Source organism: Ammodytes marinus, assembly GCF_949987685.1.
Source record: "Ammodytes marinus genome assembly, chromosome: 15".
In the NCBI taxonomy this organism is placed as follows: domain Eukaryota; kingdom Metazoa; phylum Chordata; class Actinopteri; order Uranoscopiformes; family Ammodytidae; genus Ammodytes; species Ammodytes marinus.
In genome coordinates, this window is record NC_137219.1 from 10,488,504 (window position 1) to 10,507,166 (window position 18,663).

General features: G+C 41.6%; 1 protein-coding gene across 1 annotated transcript in view; it reads left to right on the forward strand.

The window, feature by feature from the left end:
• The window catches only part of cdin1 (CDAN1 interacting nuclease 1), a 54,869-nt gene that overhangs the window by 20,074 nt on the left and 16,132 nt on the right, over positions 1-18,663 (forward strand). The window contains exons 7-11 of the mRNA XM_080042931.1: positions 3,579-3,658; positions 4,080-4,129; positions 5,889-5,956; positions 7,550-7,615; positions 7,838-7,943. Coding sequence (XP_079899057.1) covers positions 3,579-3,658; positions 4,080-4,129; positions 5,889-5,956; positions 7,550-7,615; positions 7,838-7,943 — 370 coding nt within the window. The remainder of the gene's footprint in view (positions 1-3,578; positions 3,659-4,079; positions 4,130-5,888; positions 5,957-7,549; positions 7,616-7,837; positions 7,944-18,663) is intronic.

Here is an 18,663-nt window from a genome sequence, read left to right on the forward strand (position 1 = left end):
TCTGTGTGTGTGAGTGTATGCATGCAAAGGGTGGGGTGCAAAGGAGGTAAGCAGCCGCGTGGCACTTCACTTGACAAGTATACTAATTACTCCTTTTCAGGCAGAGGAGCTCCAGTCAGCCTCTGCCACAGTCTAATGGCCTGACCTAGGAAACCTCTCTCCATAGCAGGAGCCTCCCCAGCTCTACTATTACTACTGCTACACACCAACACACACCAACGTTACCCCCCACCCCCCTCCCTCCCTCCACACACTCACACACTCACACGCACACACACAGACACACACCCACACATATAAATGCAGAGTCTCATCTCACCGCTATCAGGGAGAATCTGGTGGAAGCAGATCAGTTCTGCCCCAGTAACCTCTTCAGGGACTAGGCTCCTCCTGCACAGGAGATACCAGCTCATATAATCAACCAGCACCTACACACACCACCACAGATACTTAAAAAAAAAGAAAATAATTCCTCTCTTCTCCCACTGTCTCTCTCTCTCTCTCTTTCCTTCCCATCTTCTGTTTTTTTTTTTTTTTTCAATACGGGAGGATAAATTTAAAAGGAGTAAATTGGAAAATCAAATGAGGGCTTTAGGCAGCCGCAGAGATTTGCAGAGCTGTCGGCCAGCGTCGCGGAGCCTCATCCATCATGTCCCACAAGTAGTCAATTCCTCTAGTATCTGTAAATGTTTTCAGATATTAGCCAATTTATATGCTCCGAGATTCATCATGGAAAATCAGCTTTAGCGGCGCACATTATCAGGACCTGTCTCTCCCTTGCTCCGTGAAGTTTGATGAACGAGTGCCCCTCCACAGCTCAATGGCTTGTGCATGGAGTGTGTGTGTGTGTGGGGGGGGGTTATATAGAGGAAATGTGTGAACACCCCCACCCCCCCCAACCACCATCCGTAGAGGGAAAAAAGCGGGTTTTTTAATTAATAAACAAACTTGCAGAGGAGCTCATCAGTGTCAGAGGCAATAACAATCGTCATCCGTTATTGTTTATTACGGTCCTCCCTCAACAAATGTTGCTATCTAATGAGGTTTTCTCAACATTTTTTTGTGTTTGGGATAATGACTTTTTCACCCTAGCGGAGAGAGAGGAAGCGCGTCGTTACAAATGACACAAGTAAGCAAAGAGAAATCAAGCCAAGGTTATGTTGTTGCTGTTACCTTGCTTTATGTGGTTTATCTTGTTTTGGAGTTTGCATATTAAAGCCGCCTTGTGATTTGTTTACACTGTTTGTTTTCTTTAGCGAAAATCCCAACGGAGGCGTATAGTGTTTCACATCTATTATTCCCCATCTTCTGTGTTCTTTGGGCTCAGATGTTGACGGTGTGATACGGTGTGCCTTAGTCACAATTTATACCAACATGGGACAATTACAGTAAATTTGGTGAATGTTTACAAGGTGCAAAGTCGTGCTGCAGGGCTTTGTTCTCTGTGTGTCTGGTGTTCTTCAGATTATGCTTTTTATTTTCCTGCACGTTTTATGTGTGTGTGTGTGTGTGTGTGTGTGTGTGCGCGCCTTGAGTGTGTGTATTTAAAGAGCACTGTGTGTGTGTGTGTGTGTGTGTGTGGCAGAGAAGAGCTTAGGGTGTCACAGAGGAGTGCTGCCGTGCAAGGCGGGGGCGTCTTTAATAAATGTATGCTGATGTTGGAGGCTGCAACGATGCGAGGGATGCGAGAGGGCCCTGTTGTTATTTACTGCTGTGTTTGTGCACGGCAGCGAATCCCGGGTCCCTGCAAATGGCATTACAGTCCGTGATGAATGAGCATTAGGGTAAACTCATTTTAAAAGCATCCTGATTTATTAGCCGCCCCGCCTTCCATTTTCATCAGGTCAATGCTTGGCTGAAATTTCCACAATGTCAGCGCCAAGGTCACCTCTTTATGGCTATTTTTAACCCCATTGCGCAAAAAGAGCAGGAGAAAAAAAGCGGATCCTATCACTTATTATGGGCCATCAATCGAAAATATCAAGAGGTCTGCGGTAGAGAAGGTGGAAGCCTATAGTCCATTGAAAGTGTGTGTTTGTGGGTGTTATGTGAGAGACCAAAAATGTGGCGGTGGTCAAGCCTCCAATTATGAGCACTAGTAAGACAAGAGCTTTAATGGCCGCCGTTTGCCTTCGGGGAGGTTTATTACACACCACTGTTTTGCAGAAGCAGCGTCAAATCTATAAAACGACCATTAGGAAGAGGGGGAAAAATCAATCAAAATGCCATTAAAGTGGAATAAGTTGCCAATATTGCTGATGTGGTTGCGGGTCCTTTTGATTTTCCTTCAGATTATTAGGCACAGTCGAGTAGTGACTTTGTTAAGGGGAAACCGGTGTTTGTTGGGGAGTAATATGTCTCCCGGCTTCATAAAGTTTGCTGCCTCATATTTCCCGCTTTATTGATTATCCATTATCATTTGTCATGAGGTGTCCTAACTCAAGGGGAAAATATAACCCTCTTTCTTCACCGCCTGCATTGCACACGAGCACGGTATATGGATCTGCGTGTGTGAAGGTACCAATCTCTGAGAAAAATGAGCAAAGAAATAAAGCGCACACACAGCCTTGTGCCTCGCAGCTAATAAGAGGGAATGTGAGGTGATGGGAGTGGGCAGGGCTGGAAGAAACTCAAACAGAGAGAAGGTAGCTAAAAAAAAATGGTGGAATGGAAAGATAAAAACAAAGAAGAAAAGAACAGAACAAGAGTATGGAGCACAGAATTGGGCTTTAGATATATACTAAGTTGTTCCTCTAAAAGCGTTTTCTATTAATAAAATACATTTAACGGATGCTAAATGATAGTCAGCATTAATAACAGTACACCCAAGTCTTTTTCAACTGATCCTTTCTCATTCTGTTTTTTTTTTTTTTTACATTCAAAAAGCTGTCTCTTTTTTTTTTATACTTCGCACAGTTTTGGAGATGAGCTTGGGGATCTCTGCGCAGTGTTGGTACAGGCACCATCATCCATGCCTGAAATGTGAATAGAAACATTTCCTTGTAGTTGCCTGCAAATGCTGCGGCTCTGTCAGGACCATGTATCACTAAAACGGCGTGCCTCGACCATTTCGTCACACAATGATACAATCCATTTAATCCAAATCTTTTTAAGGAATGATTTAAGGATTTTCTTCTTTTTTTTTCTTTGCTGTTGCAGTTACCAGCGAATCAATCCAGCAGGCCTTTCCCTTTTCCCTTGATTTATAATGTTAGTAGAGCAAGAATGGGGGGGATGAGAGATGCAGAATAGTCAGCGTTCATAACATAGATAAACTACATGGCGCTCCTGTGCTCTGGACTGAAACATTTATCTATAGAAAAATCTCTATAGACAATCTAATGGACTAGTTTGGAAATACTGCACTAACATTGGCATGGTGAATTTCAATATGTCAAGCCTGTCTTTTGTCTTCATATTTTTACTGTTTGCTCTCAATTCAATATAGAATATAATTCATTTTGTTTCTACATTAATAGTTTAGACATAGACAAGCTATAATGTTTGATGTTTTTTGCATACTAATATTGATATGATATTTTTGTTCTCCTTCTCTTGCCTTCTTGACTTGTTCCCAGCATCTAAACCGGTCCTCAACAGCATGCTCAAGGAGCCGTCGTTAATTTCCAATGAGATTTTGGCCCGTAACATCTACCAGGTCAGTCTTGTCAACTTTTAAATTCAAGCACGAATACGGTATAATAGGAAATAATTTCAAAATGTTTAGTGTTGTGAAATCATATATATTTTAGTTCAATTTTATGTAATTCTATAAAGTTTGTTGTGCCCTACCCTTGTGTCCGTGTAACAAATCTCCAGCTTATGTACGTGTGTGAGTTTTGAGGCGTTAATGTAGCAGACCTGGCTGACAGACAGACAGCATCAGCCGCTCATGTTAAACTGATGAGGTCACGTGAGAGCCGGCTAGTCATGCCTGCCAATCAGCCAGCATCTCCTGTGTTTTTTTTATTTTCTTATTTTCTTCTCTGCACTGTATGGGCTTTCCTTCCCCTCTCCTCACCACCCTTCCACCCCCTACCCTCTCGGCACACCATAATATTTCTTTCCCCTCTTTTCAGTGCACAATAAATGACTGCTGTTATGGACCGCTGGTAGACTGCATCAAACAGTATCCTATGCCCATAAAATGTTAAGCCTGGAATTGACGAGGAGCTATTGAAGGGGGATGAGATGTGTCTGGCTTCACCTGACATAAAAAGTTTCTGCTTCACAGAAGGAAGTGTTTCATCCAGCGCCTGCCTGCCATCTCCCACCATCACCGATCCAGTACAGTGGGGCTGGGAGGTGATGGAGGGAAGAGAAGGAGGAGGAGGAAGTGGAGGAGGAGAAGATAGGCTGATCTAAATGCATCTCCATGTGCACACACTGGATCAGACCCAATGTTCTATGACACAAGAAACAAATGATCATTCATAAGCCTGGTAGTGGTGTTTAATACATTCTCTTCTCTTTATTTTTTTATTTTTCCACCCACATGGTTTCTTATTCATTTTATTTACCCCACCAACAAAAATATGTATTTTAAATTGTATTTAGTTTAGACAATTCTTATGCCGATCAGCACCATGGAGAGCTCTGGGCACATCAGTCCAACTCATTTGAATTTCAAATTTGTTGCATTTTGTTTATTTATTTAAGTGACTTAATTGTGCTCCTTTCCTTTCTTTGCCCAACAAAAAAAAACTTCCTTGTATAGCAGAGCTTGACTACATGGGCAGCATTGGAGAGTGCAGGCTGTTTAGGGGCAAGCAGATGGATAGCAGCAGACCAACTATTTCCTGGGGGGAGGAGACTTATTTGAATGTGTTCGTCTGTGTTATTGTATGTTATTGTGTCCGTCCAAGCTTTGGTGTGTGTGTGGAGGGGCTGGGTGGTTCTGTTCATAGCCACTCAACCCTGTCCCATCCTACCCACCCTCCCACCCCCCTTTTTTTTACCTTTCTTTGGCTGTCCTCTCACCAGTGTCAACTTAGTTAGTTGTTCCGCCACAGAGAGTTAATGATAGCCGCCCCACTACTATGAGCTGTGAAAGAGCTCTATCCTCACATGAAAGGAATAGCTCTTAATGCATTTGTGATATTTATGTGTTATACAATTAGAATCCATTTCAAGTGATGCGTGTTTGTTGAGGGCAGTATAATGCCATAAGAACTTCTCTTTCTCTCTCCCCCCTCCTTCCTTCCCTATTGGAAAAAGCAGGCTTTGCGTATAGGACTAACCCTGCACCCTTGTAAACAGCATGCATCCTGATGCAAAATGGCATTTATTCTAAAAGCCCTTTTCTTCAAGGATTTTAGATGAGTGAGTGGAGCAGCTGCTCCGTGCATTCAGCCAAATTGCCATTTGTTTCAGTTTCCTCATTTAGGTTATGCACTTTGGAGATTTGTTGTGAAAGCAGATTAAAGTTGACCTGAAAACTCTTGATTGTGCTCTCGCTAGACACATGGGCAAAAGAGAGGGGGCTCTTTCGCTTTGCATAGTAAGCCAATAAGAGGAGAGAAGCAGATTCTTAACTTAAACTGATGTGAAACATACACATGTACAGTTGAATTTACATCACTTTGCGTCGGCGCCCTTAAATCCTTTCCGCAGCAAACTGCAGTGTATTTTTTGGTTTTTCAGAGAAATCAACTTTACAGGTAAAATGCAGGCTTTTTTGAAGCAGACTTTTTCTTTAGCAATAGTAAATGTGTGTATAGTAATACATTTACTCAGAAAGGCCTATACACATGTATATAATATTATGTAGTATTTATTGTACCTTATTGCACCCGCTGAGATCACACTAATTTCGACTACATTGTGGCGTTTCAGTCATATGAGAAACTGCTGTTGCTATGTGTTGGAACCCTTGACTCTATTCTCAGCGCCATTGGCCAAGAGCATGAGGTGCTGCTCCGTGACAAACTGAAGGAGAAGAACCTTTCCTTTCTAGGTAAGCCATCTCTTGACCTTCTCATCACTTTTCTAAAGTCAATCTGGTCAATGAAGTGTAGCCTTCTTGTGAGCTAAGTGAAGGCCTGGACATGACTGATGCAGTAGCTGTTATCTGCTATTGATCTGCTAACAGCAAGGAGCTGTTATCAAATAGCCTTGGATATTTATGCATCAGCATACGAGTACTTGAGAGAAAGCTTAAAATATATTTTTTTAATGTTTTCATTTGTTGTCAGTTTTCATCCTATCAGTTTGTTGTTTATTTTTTTATTTTTTTTTAAACTTTTTTTTTAAATGTAATGAAAACAGGCCATTTATATTTGCTAGAACAGATCATATGTTGGTACCAGTAACAGAATCTTTGATCTTTTTTTGCCATTTGTTTCAGTTTCCTCAACAGCTTTAGAAAAAAGGAACTCCTTCATACTTGGCAATAGTTTCTAATATTTTTAACCAATCATATTTTTGTTCTTTTTAACATCTACTGGTTTGCTATCACCATTGTCTTGTTCCAACACTATTAAATCAAGGTAAGAGTGTCCAGGTGTGAAATTGTGAGACAGAAATGTTGACCCTCCCTTTCTACCATCAACCCCCTCATCCCATCACCGTCCCTAGGTCAGATGAGTGATGAAGGATAAAAGTCATTCCCTCTACCATTAACACCATATCATTTATTTGGACCTGGAGTGCTGACCTTTCCTCCGAGCCATGCAGAGGACTGTTCTAAAACTGTCAGAGTTCGGGGCGGCACGAGGGGCCACAGAGGCGGCCCCAACCCCGCCTGATAAATGGATTGGAAATGGGCTACCCAACAGCAGGGATGGCCCATTAATTTTAATCAAAGGTGATGTTAAAAAAGGCGATCAGAGCCCACATGACAATGTCAACAGCCCAGTAGGGTATGAATAGAGGCTCCCATCCACATCCACATCTACACCCGCAATACAATACCCAAGATGCCCCACTGTTCCAAAGGCCTCTGGCAGCCTCACTGACCCTCCCACCCCTCTACCCCCCCTTTGCTGATGCTACCTGCTCTCCACCACTGACACCGCCACCCTCCATCTCGCCTCAATTCCCTTCCATGCCCCATTAGTTGAGCTTGGCTGGAGACAAAGAGGCAGGCCCTTGGAACTGAAATGACCTGGTCAGCCTGAGATTTAATGGAGAAATCAGGTGTTGTAGGGATAATGGCCGAAGCGCACCAGAAGTCAAGGACAATGGCTGCGGCCTGTGCAAGGCAGGGGTCAGGCTTACATAGTCTATAATGCCAACCTTGTCTCCCCTCCTTGCTGTATATTTTCTATAAAGCTCTGCCAAACTGCAAACTGGAGAGCAGCTTCGTAACTGGGCTTTACAGGTTTTTTTGTGCAACGGCAGCAAATCCGTGGCAGATGTAGTTAATGGTTGAATGAGGCTCGCTGTCCTCTACTGTTATTTCTTCTTTGCTAAGACTAAGGGTTTTTTTGTTAGCGGCACCTCAGTGAAAGGCTGTTTGGTTACCTGCCTGTAATTGAACTTGTTCAGTGAAGAGTATTGAAAAAGTAAAGGGGTCAGATGTTAAAATTCTGTACTTTTTCTGCCATAGATGAAAACCAACTGAGAACTATGGGCTACGACAAAACACCTGATATCATCCTGGAGGTTCCAATCGGTTAGTATTAACATTACAAATCTCAATATTTGACCTGAAACAACCTGTTTAACTTGGCTACCTTGTTCAAAAAAGGATTATGCAGTTAAGTTAAGTTGTTTTTTTGTGAATGACAGGAAAAAACTACAAAACTAAGGAAATATATGATCTCTTAAATTATCCCTTAATTGTTGCTTGTGCGGCTTTTTCGAGTGTTGCTTTGTGTTTTCTGTTTCTGTAAAGCGGTGGAGGGACACATTGTGCACTGGATCGAGAGCAAGGCCTCATTCGGAGACGACCACAGTCATCGCACCTATCTCAATGAACAGTTCTGGAGCTACTGGAACAGGTCTGTCTTCTCTTTGTACACTTGCTTTATCTAAATCAACCATGTGATGTTGTAACTCCTATTCTCCCCTGTGTGCATATTGCTTATGACTTCTCCTTTTTTCGACCACAAACCACAATCAGCTTTTCTGAAAAAGCAACTTTCTCATATCTCTTACTTACAGTCTAACAACTTCCTGCTCTTGTATAGGCCACACTTACCCAACACTTCCATGTGGTATGTCTGTACATCACTGTACTTCGACATCTCCCCATATCATTGGGACCTTTTACAGCCTGTATGGTTTGCCTGTGAGCTTGATTTATTTCCAGAATACACACATTGTTCTGGAAGGGAAGCTGGGATGTAGTTGATTCATGAGTTGCATCTGTTGTCATCGGAACCGTTTGACAGGAATGGGCCCCCCGTGGTCTCACCCTGGGTTAACAGAAGTGGGTGTATATGCACATGTGTGTGTGTGTGTCTCAATGCTAGAAATGTAAGTTATTTCAATGTCTCTCTTCATTTAGATTAGCTTTACAGTCTGCTAACAGAGAACAACTTAATTTGATATTTATTTATTTATTTATTATTTTATCACACTTGAAAATGATCTGAAAATGTCCTATAGTGTCCCATCCATTGCCAGTCTTTCCCTATAAAATGTTGGCAAAAATGATAGGCTATAAGCGCGTGTCATACAAATCGTAATCAGCCATTATCCAAATTATGTGGCACAATAATGAGCTTAAGGCTTAATTTCAAAACTAAAGTAATGGGGCAGAACAACTTTTTGTTGTTTTTGAGGAACACAGATATAAGTTTAGGGGCCGCTCACACACATGGTCCCCACGTCACTGCTTCCGTTGGCACGAGGTTCCAGTCACCGAGTTTGAAAAGTCGCCCACACTGCCTCAAATTCCCCGCGCCAACATCAGCGGCCAGCTGACATGTTATGACACGGTGCTGGAACGCCAGGAGGTTTCAGACCCTATAGGCTACAGCCCGAGACTCCCTCTTTCTCTCTTTGTTTGAGTTTTCCTGGTGCATTCACAGTACCAGAAAAGGATCCAATTTCTGGATCTATCAAGACCACAATACAGAAAGCACAGTTTTTTTTATATAATGAATTACTTTTCATAAATGGTTTCTTATGCTTTTTTCCCCCCAACCTTAAAACAATCCTTCTATTTTCTTAGTATCAGATGAAGTAGTAAAATACTTCTTTGTATTGGGATTTTTCTGATATAGAAAATCAATATCCTCCATACAAACTATCTTCTTGTACTTGTTAGCTTTAAATTTTAGCATACACTTTACACACTTAAGTTGGTAATACACGTCTTTTCATTGATGACTTCTTTATACTCGAGATTTGTAGGGAGACACCGATATGTCCAGCACATAAAATGAATTTATATTTTAAGTAATGACTTCTAAGAGGTTAAATAATGGTTCCACATTCAGACAATGTTACTACCCCTGCCATTATATAACTGACCTACAGATTTCACTCAGAAGCTGCCAGCAGACAACAATAATTTGATATTTTCAGGGTTAAGATGACTCATCCAATATCATTGAGCAGTTAAAATGGGAGATTAGGTCAAGGTCATAATCAATGATGTGTTTTATTCCCTCATAGTAACACAGTTTTATTTGGAAATGGCTCGCCTTCAGAAGAAAAAAGCTGTGTCGTTTTTCCTTTTATTATTGACTACGTCAGGAACTAAAAGTCACTGACGTGTGAATTTAAAAAGGGTCAACCTTTGATGGTTGCCATCTTTGTTAGGCCTCATTTGAGGTTGCGTGGAAAAAGATGTTGAAAATACAAAGCTTTGCATGCGCTCCAAAGCATTCCTAGACCGTGTTTAATGTTGCTGTCTCACTCAGTCAAACTTAAAATAATGTGAAAAGAGCACATGTGATTAGCACCACGGCCAGCATGATAGTAAGATCAGATGTCTCCATAAACATTCCACTGTGTGGAGTCAATGTTCTTTTCCTCCTTCGTTTGGATTGAACAAAGTACAATTGATTTGTCTTTGGGGTTCTTTCTTAGGCACTCTTGGCTTTAGTTTACAATAGGTCAAAACATCATTATACTTACGGGCTTGATTGGATGGTTAGGGGTTGGTCTGAGAGCCTTACATATTTACCCACGGGTGTCTTTCATTGATATTCACTGGGGCGGCCTTGTCTGAGTGTATTAAGCAACTGACAAAGTAGATCCCATCATGTCAAGGCAGCAGCAGCCCGGTCAGATAAACATTGTTGTGTCAAAAAAAAGGAAGAATGTCAGTCCCTTCAGATCCTACCTTTTCCCGCACCCCTTGTAATTTTTAATTGACATTTACTGCTGACATTTGAAACCGTGCCTCATCTATCCCCTTATTGTTGGACCTTCTGCTTTATCGTGTGTGTGTGTGTGTGTGTGTGTGTGTGTGTGTGTGTGTGCGCGCGCCCACTCGCACTCGTGACTGTTTGTGTGTGTGCACTCTTGACTGTTTGTGTGTGTTTGCAAAGTGAAAGCAGTGATTTAGGGGTCAGCGCTTTGTAGTCACAAAAACATAAACCAATAGAGAAATGGGGGGACAAGAGAGTGATGGGGTGACATCATCCTCCTTTCACTTCTCATTAGTTCGATTCAGTATATGAGACGAGCCCTGAAGGGCTGACGTTCAGGGTGTTTGTCCATTCCTTCATTCCTCCCAACTCTGATTTCAGTGCTTCACTCCAAACCCTTTTACTTTTCTTTTTGAATGCCCTTGGAATCGCACCGCAGCGGTTGTAATTACTCCATTGGCCCCTGATTGACATTTCCAGTGATTTGCTTATTTTTCATGAATTCCCTCTTTGCTTTAACTGAACCGCTTCACCCATTGCTTGTGTTAATTGTTCTTGGTTTTGCCCTCGAGCGTTGCAGAGTGAGCTATGGGGACATGTTTTTTGTAGACAGAAAAGAAGAAAAAAAACATAACTAATTTTCCCTCCAAAGCCCTCACCCACTTCATCTATCATCCAAACAATAGTCTTGCCAACACACTAACCCCATAATGAACCCCTCTTCAGCGGAGTGAGGGGTAATGACGCTTCACCTACAACGCTCCCAAGGAAAAAAAGATAAAACATGGGAAAAATGGAGAGAAAACGGTCTGGTGCAGAATGAAACAGCGTGTTCAGCAGGCCAAGCGCCTGGATGAGATGGAGAAGCAGCAGCTCTTGGTGTCTCTCAGCCATCAATCTTATACTGCTGGCGTTCCAGAGCCATGCGAGCCCTCGGCTCTGACGGATGTTCGGATAATTGAGTTATCCATCTCGCACCAACTATCAGAGTTGCATAAAAATTATTCACCTGCTGGTGAATATTAAACACATAACGAGCCTCTTGTGTGTTTTAGGAGAAGTGGGTAAGGTTAAACACAGCATGGAATGAAATATGGACCCTTGTGTGGTGCCACCTTAACTGCCCCTCTTTGATTATGTTGTACTTAAATCAATTATGGTTGGCAAAGATCCTATCATAACTCTCCGAGCAGCGACTGAAGTTCCGCCCCTGGTGCTGGTCTGATTAGTTTATCTTATCTATCACTGTAGTTAGAATACATTCAGATAACGGCAATCATTTGCCAACTTAACTATTTGTGTACCTGAATAATTGGAGTTTTCACATAATTATGTTGAGATACATATTTTGGTTTTTGTCATTGCTTACTGCAAATTGTGACGATGCTTGTAGTGGTCCCCATGAGCTTTAGTTAATTAATGTATTGTTGTCAATCTGTGGAGTCATTTGTGAAGGCTGTGTATGTCGAATACAGCAAAAAAGACAACAGAAAAAGTGTTGGTACTTGATGGATTTATAATAATATGGATATATGATGGTCATTAATGTCGGTAGAGTGTGTATTACAGCTGGTACATATAACATCCTCTCATCAAAGCACAGTCACAAAGCACAAATATCTGACAAAAATGGCCATAAATGCTCCTCTCAAACTGATAAAATGCTTGTCATTTGTATTTTTATGTGTCTGGTGTAGTCTGCATATCTTCACTGAGAGAGTCCACTCATTATCCCTTTCATATTATGAGGGATCTTTGTGGCACTTAGTTGCCCTCCTTGCAGCAGGTCAAAGAATCAATAGAGTAAAATCAAGATGTACTGTTGTTTACCATAAAACACTTTTCGACCACAAAACAGATTAAAATTATCAAATGTGGAGTTACATAAATAGATGGGCAGTCAATTTTTCTCTTTTAGCTGTTTCCTATTTTCCCTCCCCCCAATCTATCCGACACAATGGACAGCCTGTGTGGAAATGAGCATGGACGCCAGCGCGCCCCCCTCCCTCACAAAGTAAGTCAGCTGTGAGATTCGTAAACTGCAAATGTGTCAGAGTTGAAAATGTTAGCTCTCTTAATGGAGGCTTGAAAAGGTTAGATCTGATAAAAAGCTGTCAGCCGTCCACGAGAAATGATTTATAGCAATATAATGGGACAGTATGCCTCATTTCTCCCTCATATGAAATGGGGGTTAAGACTTTTGGGTTTGCCATTATACATCATCTGGCTTGACCACTTGGAAATTTGTTGAGACTTGTATGCACGGCACGCACATGTATTGTGCTTCCTCTGGCTCCTTTGTTATACTATACTTTTAAAGTCTTGTTGTAATGTACATAATTAATGTCCTCCCATAATTACCGACATATGATTCTCATACTTCAAAATGGCCTTCGTTCAAATCTTTTTCTTTTTTTTGTGCAAATGAAATTGGTGCTGCTCCTTTGCTGTGCCACTTTTTTTTTTGGTGCACATAATGTAAGCAAACTTACAGTAAATGAGGAAGTCATAATTCTGAGGACTCTCACCATGTTCCCACAACATAACTAATCTGCGAGCTGACACATTGGCTAATGAACAAACAAAAAATCAGATTTATGCAATTTTTTATACTCGTCGACACAGCTGAAATTTGACATGTTGAGGTCTTTGTGAACTTTTTCCAATTATATCCGGAACTGTATGCTGTGTAGACTTTACATCAGAAATTGCACGCTAATTCTCTTATATTCTCAGAACCGTCAATCCATTTTGCGACATGAAATTAATTTTTGGATTCAAGATTGTTCATTGCCGTTCTTTTTTTTAATGGATGTGTCCATCATTTTCTTTGTTGAACTTTCCAAAACAGTAACGAGAGGAATGCTTAATTAGTGCAGTGTAATGATATGTGTTGTAGACGACCCTTATTGTATTATAATTCAGCTCACTATTCCTTTATCTTGAACCAAGGTTTATGCCTAGATCCTTAGATCAAATAGTTTGTGCATATATATATATATATATATATATATAGAGAGAGAGAGAGTGAGTGTGTGTGTGTGTGTGTCTGTGTGTGCGGCGTGTGTCTGTGTAAGCCTCAGTAGTGGCAGGGCCATCATAGAGCCAGAGCAGGTAGGGGATGTCACCTGAGAGAGAGAGAGAGAGAGAGAGAACGCCCACAGGTTGTGTCTGCTGCTGATCCAATGAGGCTGGACAGTACAGGGCCAATCCCCCAGGACAGGTACTGGCACATTCTGGGGGTGACAATGTGACACCTTCAAGACCTGTGCCCTGCCATTCTTTATTCAACCTTACTGTCAGATATGTGCTCAACAAGAAAAAAAAGGGGGGGGGGGGGGGGAATAAAAAATCTTCTATCTGCAATAGTGGCCTTTAAATAATAACTCAAAGCTTAATTTTCTCTTTTTGTAAAGGGGCAAATATCTGTTTTTCTGGCAAAGCAAAAGCCCCTCTGACATTGCCTTCCTCCTATTTATAGTTATGGATGGATACCCCATGCAGTGCAGGAACGTGGCCCCCTTTTATTGTTTCCTTTGTTATGACATCCTCCCGTAGAATATTTCACAGCTAGAAAAATAGATATCCACAATGGTGGTTCCTTTAGGGCCTTTGCAAGTGTTTGTTTAAGGGCACATCAGCAGCACACCGAAGTGCAATGCGCCCCCCCCCCCCCCCCCCCTCTCTGAGCACAAGCAACTATGGAATATTAATGGCAAATGACAAGTCGGGCTCTGATGCTTCAAGGATTTCATGCTTTTAAGGATGCACATTTGGGTGCATTGTTTAAGGCGTCTGGGGTGTAATCCGCACTCTCAGGTCTCCGGCAAGCCCCAGGATTTAGCTCTGCTTAAGCCTCCATGTCTCCCTATTTATTTTTGTAGGCCGGGGTTGTTGTATGTGTGTGTGTGGGCATTATCCAAATTTGTCATTTGCCATTGAGCGTGAGAGCAGCTTTGACACGGCCGCTGTGTGTGTATAAACGAGGAGCGGGACAGAAAGCGGCACCCCGGCGATATTTTTCTCCTCTCCCTCCTGTCTTTCTGCTCGCCTGTGACACTGTGAGATGGAGAAGAAAGCCTCCAGTAAAATGAAGTGCGAGCATGTCGTCTCCACGAATTCCTGTTTTTCTATGGAACTCCTTTTTTCTTTTTTTTTACACATTAACGCACACTTTGTCAGCTTTCACGATGTATATCATCACTTTTTCCCCCCTTCATTTTCTCTGTCTAGTTGCCTCTATGCCCTTCTTTTTTTCTTCCTCTACACTGACCTTCAGGAAGAAGTCAGTCAGCAGCAGCATTTGTCAGAAGTACAGAGAGTCTTGGGCAAGAATTAGAATGGCCGCTCTTTTTAAATCTCCACCAAACAGGAGAATTTCAATGGCGGCTTGAACCCCAAAAGACATTCAGCTCCACATTACGCCCAAAGTGACGTAAACCTGGCAGTGTTTTCCTTTTTGACACAGAGATCGCCTAAATAAACACACCGTGTTTGCACACAATACATGGTGCTTGCCATGAAGACCTGTGTGCACCTTATATACAGTATCTGCTGGATATATTCATTTCATGCACCTCCACAGCTGCTTTAAAATAATCTCAACTCTGCCCAAATTAAAATGCTTAATTCTGTGAAGGAGATGAGTAGCATTGCTTCATATATACTTTAGGTTTACTTGTGCGTGATTGTTGTAGATTTTAGCATTACACACATGACCATTATTTGAACCTTTTTAGGAGATATGCTAGGGTTTAAATCAGTGCTCTTGTAAATGCTACAAATCACTGGTTCCGTTTGGCCAATTTATCTTTGCTTTCATTTGGTCTCCATTGTACTGTTTATTTCTGTTCACAAAAACACGGTAAACACTCCTTTCTATTTCAGACCCAAGAATAAATAGAATCATTTCTACCGAGTGACAGCGGAGGAAACAATGCGTCATATTTCTGCCTTTTGTATTTAAAGAGCAACCTCTGTGTGTACCAGATAATGTGCTGGTACCCATGGTCTGCAGAGGCCCATCAGTCACTGTGTGGAGCTGGTTGCTTGTGATAAGTGGTTCCTTATAGATAATCTAGACAGTGGGCTTCTTTTTATAGGCCCACTGTCCCTCACATAACCTTGATGGTTTGTTTTTGTTTTCTTTCTCTGCCAACCATGCTTATTTCTGTCTTTTCCCCATGATTTCACCTTCTTTTTTTCCCCTCTCTGTACATTCAAAGAAGTAGAAAATCATTTTCCATGTAAACCGTGATAACCTGGAACAAATATATTACTAGCTAAAATGTGATCCCCTACAAAACACGCATACAGTGGATGTGTGCTTCACTTGCGTTTGTGGTAGTGTAGTTTTCAGTATCGACTGTGGAAACATCTTGATAAAATGCTTTTGGTTATTTTAAAAAACGTTTTTGATATTCTGAGCCTGTGGGGGTTAGGCTTTCCCTTTTCTTGGACAAAGCGGTTAAGAAAGATTATTTTATAGAATAAGAGAAAAAAGATAAACTTGTCAAGTCTGTAGAAAGCCACATCACGTCAAACACCAATCAGCTCCTGTAGCCATTCCACAATAAATGACGTCAAAAGCGGCAATGCTGTTCTGAATTTGCGCCCATCGCTTTCTACTTAAACTGGGATTTTTTTTTCCCCTTAACAGAACAGTCTGACATCATCCTCCTCCTCCCCAAAATAACATAGATGTATGGTTTGAATTGTTTGTTTCACTGCATAAGAGACCTACAGTATATCTGATTGTACCTCATGGCATTTTTGATTGATGCACTGTAAAATGTATTGAATTTAAATACCAGATGAAAAGCCTTATTTGTTTTTGTGAACTTTTTGCTTTTGTACTTCAGTATTAATTCACTTCACTTGTGTTTGTTTGCCAGGACCATTGAAAGAGATACAAGCTAGCACATCTGAGTCTTTTTTATTTATTTTTTATTTTTTTGCTTACTGTGCCTGGCTTTTGTTAAAGAGCTTCGTCAGGACCCTTCTTCAACCAATCTTTGTTTCCCAGGCAGCACTCTCTCCCCTCTGGTTTGAGTTTCACGTCTCGCGGCGGTCTGATTGCCTGATAGCTTAAACATCTCTCTGCCTGCCTATCCCTTTAGTGGGGAGTGTGTAATCAAAGACACATGAGGTGGGCTCCGTGTCCAAGAGCTGACCTTCTGATTTTTTTTTCTTTGCTCATCAATTCTGGGGGTTAATGTACGAGATCTATCAGGTCAGCGGATTCATCTCTCCGCGAGCTCTTTCAGGTTTGTAAATGATTATAGAAAAAAAAAAGCATTTGGCCACTGAACCCTATTAAAACTTCTAAGAATAAAAAATATGCACTCAATATGACGGCTAATATATTATTTCCACTCTCGTGCGTTAAACAATGCTTATATGTGTTTTTTCTTTTTTCTCTCTATAATGTATTTAAATGATTTCCCATAAAGCAAAGCTTTGTGACAAGGGGGCTTAAGGAGTTAAACAGGAGTAATGATATGATCCGAAAATTCCAAACTTCGTCCGCTGTCGATGTAACGTTTCATCACAGGCGGAAAGTCAAAACGCCACGACGAAACCTAATCCTTTTTTTTATTTTTTGGACCGCGGCGAGATAACAGAGGCGTACATTTCTGAACAAGTTGAAATACATACTCGGCAGCAGAGTTGGGGTGGGCTTTGAGCCGCCCCACCGTTTGAATGGCCGCCACGGAGACGTCGGGAGGAATCTTTTTCTCATTTTGAGTGATATCTCTATCAGCTGGCACGTTCGCACTATGAATCCTCCCCCATGTAAAAAAAAAATTCCAACAAAAAACAGAATCTGTCTCTTCGATGACGGCCGTGCGTTTTTAAATGACCACTCTTTTTGTAATGGGCGTCTGTGTGTCATAAGGGTTACAAGTGAAAGGGCAGAATAGAGCTGTCTGGCGAAAGGCCTCTGATAGAAAGTGCCACTTCAATTTGAGCACAGCTGCAGCTATAAGCCTGGGCTGGCTGGCTGGCTCACTGACCGGCCCCCGACACGTCACATTCTCTTCTCCTTGCGACTGGAATGGATGTGAAAACGATTAAGTTTAGACCAGAGTTTTTGGCCTGAACAGTTCTGATATCTTGCCCTTATTCATCGCTTGTCTTCAGCTTGTTTTGTCACCAATGCACACTGACAAGACAGTGGCAGACACTATCTATATTTAGTTTACTTAAGTTTGCTGACTATTTGAAGCCCTTTAAAAACATTTGAATAAAAAAAATATATATATATATATTACGACATATGTTTAATACATTACAAATACATTGAATTTAATCTTCCTTACTTCTTCCATTGGAGAAGCCACTGGACTACAGATTACACCTTTCCTAATTTGGTGATGAGGGGGTTTAACAGTCCAGAGCAACTCTATCCCCGGAGCTGCTGACAGTTCCTCAGCCCCCTTTGAGTGCCTGCTAAGGACAGAGCTTGCGGTTAAAAAGAAAATACTATACCCGCTCTGTTTTAAATATTGGCCGTGGTTTGAATTAGAAAGGGGATCAATTCTCTGAATAATGATCGCGAAAAAAAAACTTTTAGCTTCAGCTGCTCTAGTGAAACAAAACACGCCAAAATACTTCCTTCTTTTTTTTCTCCCCCCCCCCCCCCCCCCCCCCTCTGCGATTTTGTTTTTAAATTGAAGCGGCGAGTTCATGGGAAACTCACTCCGAGGTTACCTGCACGCCTGGAAAGTGGTGGAAAAAAAAGGATTACGGCCACAAGAATGTTTTCTCAGTTAGTTGAAATATTGCTAACCTTGTCAAATGTCATTTTGAATGAGAAAGCAAACATATTTTAATCAGGCTTTTAAAAGGCAGTGCCTTCTCAAAACGTTGACTCTTGGAGAAAGGGGTCAGCTAATTGCAACGTTTGATGTCACGTTTGGTCTCTCTCTCCATTCTGATGTGACTGCCTGGAAGCACGCTCACTCGCTCTCTCGCCCTGCTCTCTGTTTCTGTGTCTCTTTCCGCACACACACACACACACACACACACACACACACACACACACACACACACTTAGTCACAAACACACTCAAATGAAAAACAATTGAAAGGTCTCAGGGTTCTCAAATGCTGTAATCTTCATAAAGTCTTTGCTCCTACTTCCTGTCAGCCCTCGTCTCAACTTGGACCTGCGACCTCTCCCTGTATGCATCACTGAAAGCTTTTTGCCGCTCCACACAGACCTTGACCACCGTGAAATTTAAGAATCTTATTTATATATTTTTGTGAACGATTGTGTATGGAAAATGCCAGTGTATCAAAAAGTAGATGGAATGTCAGACCTCAGTCCTATGATCGCTCTCTCAGCTTTCCTTGTGAAAGATATGTACAAAGCTCTCCCACAATCCTACAA